The sequence below is a fragment of the Battus philenor genome, unplaced genomic scaffold (assembly GCF_028537555.1).
Source record: "Battus philenor isolate CCGP_79_NKW_IND1 unplaced genomic scaffold, ilBatPhil1.0.hap1 SCAF_8, whole genome shotgun sequence".
Taxonomy (NCBI): Eukaryota; Metazoa; Arthropoda; class Insecta; order Lepidoptera; family Papilionidae; genus Battus; species Battus philenor.
In genome coordinates, this window is record NW_027181748.1 from 8175831 (window position 1) to 8182017 (window position 6187).

Below are 6187 nucleotides of genomic sequence, written 5' to 3' on the forward strand. Positions count from 1 at the left end.
AGTTAAGATAAATTATGTTAATTTAGTTTTCTAATTTTTTCGCTATGCTAACGAGCCGTTTACTTAAAGTGAAAGTGATTGACATCTATGACTCTTCAATTACCAGGAGAGAACGTGAAGTACTAAATTCATAACAAAAACAACATGATGTTCATTTGAAATTGACCTGCAAAAGTGCACTGAGAATTCTTCATTCAAAAATTGCTTGTACCACTTTCACCGGAATGACAACCCCAGAGAGCCTGAGGCGATGACATCTATGAGTCATTTTCTTCGCATCAATATTATTCATTTCGTTCATACGCCGGTGTACTATAAAAACTATGTACTTAATTGCAAGCGCAGTGCGTTTAAATCTCAGTCAGTGTTTCGCTTTACCCGCGTCCATTAGACACCGTAAAATGAATTTTAACGTAATATTACTTTTCGCTCTATACGGTTTCACGCAAGCGAAATGTGCGTATTTTTATTTAATATTGTTCTAATTTGATCATTTGATAAAGCACTTCTTTATGTTGGATTTTGTTTCAGTGATGAATTTATCTTGTAAACAAATTCGTTCATTTGTTGATGGACATAATTCCCGAAGACTAGACTTAGCGAAGGGACAAGTGCCTGGACAGCCCCCTGCGTCTGCAATGAAAATGATGGTACCTAAGTTTTAAAAAAAATTAGTAAAATTTTTTGAATTAAAAAAATCAAATTTTTAAAAAATCTAATATATATTTAATGTGAAAAAATTGTTTACTGTATATTACTTTGTAATGATAAGCAGGCTATTTAAATTAGCTAAGAGATATTAAACAACCACAAAACAATCAATTTTCGGTTTAATTCATAAGTAGAGATTTCGTTATAAATAAATTTACGATTACTAAGCATAAAAATGAAAAAGGACTTGATTCGTGACTGTTCAAAATGTTGACGACAGTCAGATATTTTTCCATTTTTTTCGTTTATTTTTTTTGTTACATTATTACTTAATTTTTTGTAGAGTGTATATAATTATATACTTACTACACGTACGGCGTCTTTTAAAAGATTTATATTTCATTATCAAGGCCTTATTCGACCGGCGTTTCACATAGTGGTTTTCCTATTTATATTTGATTTTATAGATTTGGGACGATGAATTAGCAGCAAAAGCCGCAAAATGGGCTTCAAGAAATCGTTTCGCACACAATCCTGAAAAAACTATAGGTAAGATAAAATAAGCATGTTTTTCTTATTTCAGCACGGGTAAATCAACGATTGTTTGAGTATAAATTTATTGTTATTCGCCTCGATGCGGATTCACATAAGATCTAAATATTAAAAAGTGAAAAGAAAATTATGTTCTTTAGGGAAACCTTCATTACTTTAATTTTAAAATATGCGATTTTTCGAAAGAGCGTGTTTTGTTGTAAAATGGTCGTTTTGTCGTAGTAAAATGTAACTAATATATTATATCAATGACTTGATATAACTTTAACCACTTTAACTATCTATTAAAATACAAAAAAAAATTGGATTTAGTTATTGAGCCGTCAGCCCTTAAACGTCGAATGCACGGCTTAGGTTTTCCCCAAAGATATCCATGAAAATTAAATATAGCTTCTTTGTTAAACTTTGTGTATATAAGTTGTTATATAAAGAAAACGTTGACGTTACCCTTTCAGCCCATAGACGCCCACTGCAAAGCAAAAATTTTATGAAAGATATACCATAATCGGCACGCTTTGCAGGTGGTTTGGCGATAGCACTGTGGTATTATGGTATGCAGAGGACGCTGCTGCGCATCCTCTGGAAACTTGTTGGTGGGCAACGGCAATCCTATATAATTAATATACAAAGTGTTAATTATATAAAATTGTGTCCCGGGAATCGAACTCGCGATATACGATCGCAAAGCGGAAAAAGTTTCATAAAATACCTCAACCCGTAGCTGTTGCAATAACTCCATTTTATAAAAAAAAAATTAAAAGCCTATCTCTTATACCTTTATCATATTATAAAAACTTTTTAAATTAAATATGTTAATTACCTTCGTTCTCATTCTTTGATGGCCTTCGCCCACTGGAAAAATAAAATAATCATATGCAATTTTCAACAAGAATTTATTATTAAGAAAATCGTTCCTATTACTGGCTGTAGTTGCAGTAAACTGTGTATAAGTTAAAAGTTTAAGTTTGGAACTATTTACAGGTTCGCACAGATTTAGCACGGGAGAAAATCTTTACTGGTATGCCACAACAAATCATAATCACAAATTAGACATCGACAGCTGCCTTAAGAGCTGGTTCGATGAGCATGTGCACTACGTTTACGCCCCCCTAAAAATGAAAGACTTCGATAAGTCATCAAAACATCAAATCGGCCATTATACTCAGGTATTTATCTAGTGAATAATAATTTTACATAAAATTTTTAAATGTGGCGAACTTGTCTAAGTTTTCAAAATGACATCGATATTTTTTCTGCTTAACTCAGCTATCATTCTTTCAAGAAATCGGTGAGATTTTGTAGCATTTTCTAATAGTTTTTATTCTAGAAATAATAAACAACGTAAGGATAATATATGTCTTGCTATAAATAAGTTAGAAAGAAAAACAACATTTTTAGTGTACATAATACATATTATCTATATTTATATCATAAATACATTTTTTAACATTAGTGTCTTAGTTTAATAAATTAATATAAAACATTTAAAATATATAAAGCTTATTCGAAGTTATCTCCATTGGCTGCAATACAGTCCTTCAAACGTTGAGTATAATTATCAATAGCAGCAGGTACTCTTTCTATTGAAAAATTCTTCAATGCCAAGGGGTGGAAAAGCTTTAAATATTTTTGCTGACAAATTGTATACATTTGCTCCTTTAAAACTTTTACATATATAACGAATCACCTGTGTCCGAAAAAGTTAAAAATTTGGACAAAGTTTTGTTTCCGTAATTTTGCCTAAATCAAAAATATTAATGTAAGTACTTGATATATTAATACATATGGCGCATAAATAACATATTTTTACATTGGAGCAGAAGTTCTCAGTATTTATACACTGGTAAACACGTAGTAAAACTTCTGTAACGTTTCTATTCCTAGCCTCTAAATCTATCGCGTATTCATTTTAAATTTAAAATAATTTTAATTTCGATGAATTAATCATCACATTATATGAAACAAATAACCATGCGCTTTAGTTTTGTAATTAATGGCTTACTTTGGGTTACTGTCTCCGCCCCCTTGCTATTGTTTTTAACTATACTTTATCAGTAGCATAATATGAGCAAAATTGATTTGATAAACTTCTATGTTGAACAATTAAACGGCAAATAGAAGCACGACTAAATAATCTTTGACTCATATTATTCAAATTTTGTACAAATTCAAAAATGTTAAGTCGACGTAAGCTTTATACGTTGAGTTGTTATATTAGTATTTGCTTATTTTTTAATAAATTTTACTTTATCAACAATGTCAAATGCATATTTAATAATAAACTTTAAAAAATTTAATTGGTTACTATGAAAATATGTACAATCTAGTGCAGTTGTGCCGCGTGTAGCCATAACGCGCGGTACAGCGGTTCCGGTCGAACTATTATATATTGAAGAAATATTACTAATTCAAAGTATCTAAATTTAAGATGGCGTGGGCGAATACCATGTACGTTGGATGTGCAATATCCCAGTACACGAAGAGTGGATTTAAAGAATTTCTTGTGGTCTGTAATTACGGCCCAAGGTAAGTAATACACCGTAAATAAATTAAAAATCTATTGTAATGATTATTAGTTATAGCAGATCAGAGAATTATAGTTAAAATTTAAAATATAATAAAAGAGAGATATATTAAAGAAATCACAGTAAATATTTGCATAGTATTGGTTACATTTTTTTTGAATTAAAATATTATGTCACAATTCTTATTCAAAGTTATCATTTCTTGTTATTAAACTTTGCTTTTACGAATTGAACCTATGTTTTGAAACCGGAGGTAATATTGTATGATCATATGAATGTTTGCATAATAACTATTAGCATTTAGAATTTGGTGATTTTAAAAATTATATTTATGAGTATATTTACTAAAACTAAGCTCAATAATTATATAAAATCATCAGCGATAAAAATCCATTTCTTTATTTTTGCACAGCTCACCGCTCACTACTTTCTCTAGCTGCGGCGCTTTCAAACTAGAATACAGTAATATTTACACATTGTTATTTTGTAGTACAGAAACCATTTAGACTACTTCTAAAAATATCCCCAGGGAAATATAAAATATTCCTCCGGGAAAAATACAATATTTAAGTGTATGGAATAGAACAAATATACTTAATTATTCCTATCTCGTTTCAGTGGCAACTATTTAGGACAGAAGCCATATGAATCAAATCGTGGTGCAAGCAATTCCTTAATGTGTGGCATCAAAGACTGCAGACAACGATATGGAGACAAATGTTGAAATTTGTAATTTTATGATATAGTTTAACGCTTATTTGATAGATTTAATAAAAAAAAGTGTAAGAAATATGATTGGAAATGAGAATTTTAATAACCTTAATATTACTAATTCTCATTTTTGATTACTTTAATATATTGCGGTAATATTATGTAATACGTGGAAAATAAAAATAATACAAATATATAAAATTGATGCATAGTGCATGTTTTATAAAAGATATGTTGTTTTATAGCCCACATATTTGTCCCTTATTCATATTATCCTATTTCTCTTTGATTCCTTTCGAGAGATCTCTTCTACAAAAAATTGCAAGCATTGTTAATTTCTTCTCATTCGATGTAATGTGTACTTTAGTTTAAAAGACTTTATAATCTAACAAAATAGTTGTGATACTTCACCTGGGCCACATGGACCCAAGGGCAAATTTTGTAGACTTGATAAAATTTCCGGTCCGGCCCTGAAAAATAAGCACCCTAATAAGTAACAAAATAAAATACCAAAATATAATTTATGACAACATAGTGTTTTGTTTGATGCTGTTGCATTGTGGTTGCACTAGTACGTACATACAACCGTGTATTCATCTTAATAGTATACAACATATACAATAGTATATATAATAGCTAGCAGATATCAAGAATAGTAAAGAAATGCTAGAGGAAATATCACTTTTATCTGCAGACGTGATATCTCTGTTCGCGTACTGAATCTTAAAAAATTGTCTATTTTTTAAGATTCAGTACGCGAACAGGCATATATATGGTATACATGCCTGTTCTACTAGTATAGTAATTAGAAAATGGCGGTATGTGAAATTTTGTGTTTTAAAATTCTGTGTTCGATGCATTTATTTCTGTTCATAACGTTGTTACGGGAGTTAACAGACGGCCTCTAATAAAAGGAACCACTGGTATATTACATTAAAATAATTTAGTTGCACACGAAGAATTCAAGATTTAATCGCCAGACGTTCGAGTCATGCATTCGTAACTCTCGGTTTACATACAATGCCAACAAAGTAATATTTATTTTATTGTTTAAAACGAACGTCGGGTGCATAGAATGTGTATAGTATAAATATTTTAAAAATGAGTAATTGACGTTAATGCACCCTGACCATGCAAACTTATAAACATAATTAATTTAAACCAGAAATCTAGCATTTGTAAGGTTTAATTATTTTTATTTCTGAGGTGAATGATAAAAAAAAAATTGCTACACCAAAATGAATTCACTTAGGTCAATAAACAATTTTAAATGACTTTGTAGTCTTAGAATGGCATTTGATAATTGAATTCAAGGAAGTTTTAGGAGTAAAGAACTTTATGTAGAGGGAGGTGGTTCTCTAACTTAACTGAAATAAAAAATTATGGTTTAAGTAATACGGAATGGTTGTATTGCTTGCTTGGTTTCGGTTGTAGTTGATGCTGTTAGCCCGGGGGCTTTTGTAGCTTCATCGCAACTGAGTTCACAGAGCGGAAGGGTCCGTGACTTTAAAATAAAACAAAAGCTGGATAGACGCATGCCAGTTGTACGATAATGTTCGGACGTAGTAAACCGCTCTACCCGAGTAGAGCTGTGTATAGTGTTTATGTTGTGAATATGTGGCTTGGGACAACAGCGTAAACCACAGGCGAGCCAAGGATGGATCCAGACCTGACCTCGATTAGCCCACGCTGTTCGCTGCTAAGAACGGTTGTTGTGGTGTGTTGACTAATTTTTTGTTCTATTGTGA

The 6187-nt window shown here is 30.9% G+C and overlaps 1 protein-coding gene across 1 annotated transcript; it reads left to right on the plus strand.

Annotated features, from left to right (window-relative positions):
• Positions 1-359: 359 nt before the first annotated feature.
• LOC137931736 (venom allergen 5.01-like) lies at positions 360-4606 on the plus strand. The gene is made up of 6 exons (XM_068775230.1): positions 360-456; positions 532-650; positions 1119-1200; positions 2185-2369; positions 3632-3729; positions 4347-4606. Exons 1-6 carry the CDS (start codon positions 402-404, stop codon positions 4450-4452), a joined length of 645 nt encoding a protein of 214 aa, XP_068631331.1. The 5' UTR covers positions 360-401; the 3' UTR covers positions 4453-4606.
• Positions 4607-6187: the final 1581 nt, after the last annotated feature.

Excerpts from the sequence above, each read along its gene's own strand:
- LOC137931736 (XM_068775230.1), top strand. The coding sequence starts at position 402 with ATGAATTTTAACGTAATATTACTTTTCGCTCTATACGGTTTCACGCAA. Across the intron at positions 457-531 it reads CGGTTTCACGCAAGCGAAAT|TGATGAATTTATCTTGTAAA; the intron begins GTGCGTATTTTT and ends ATTTTGTTTCAG. Across the intron at positions 651-1,118 it reads CGTCTGCAATGAAAATGATG|ATTTGGGACGATGAATTAGC; the intron begins GTACCTAAGTTT and ends TTGATTTTATAG.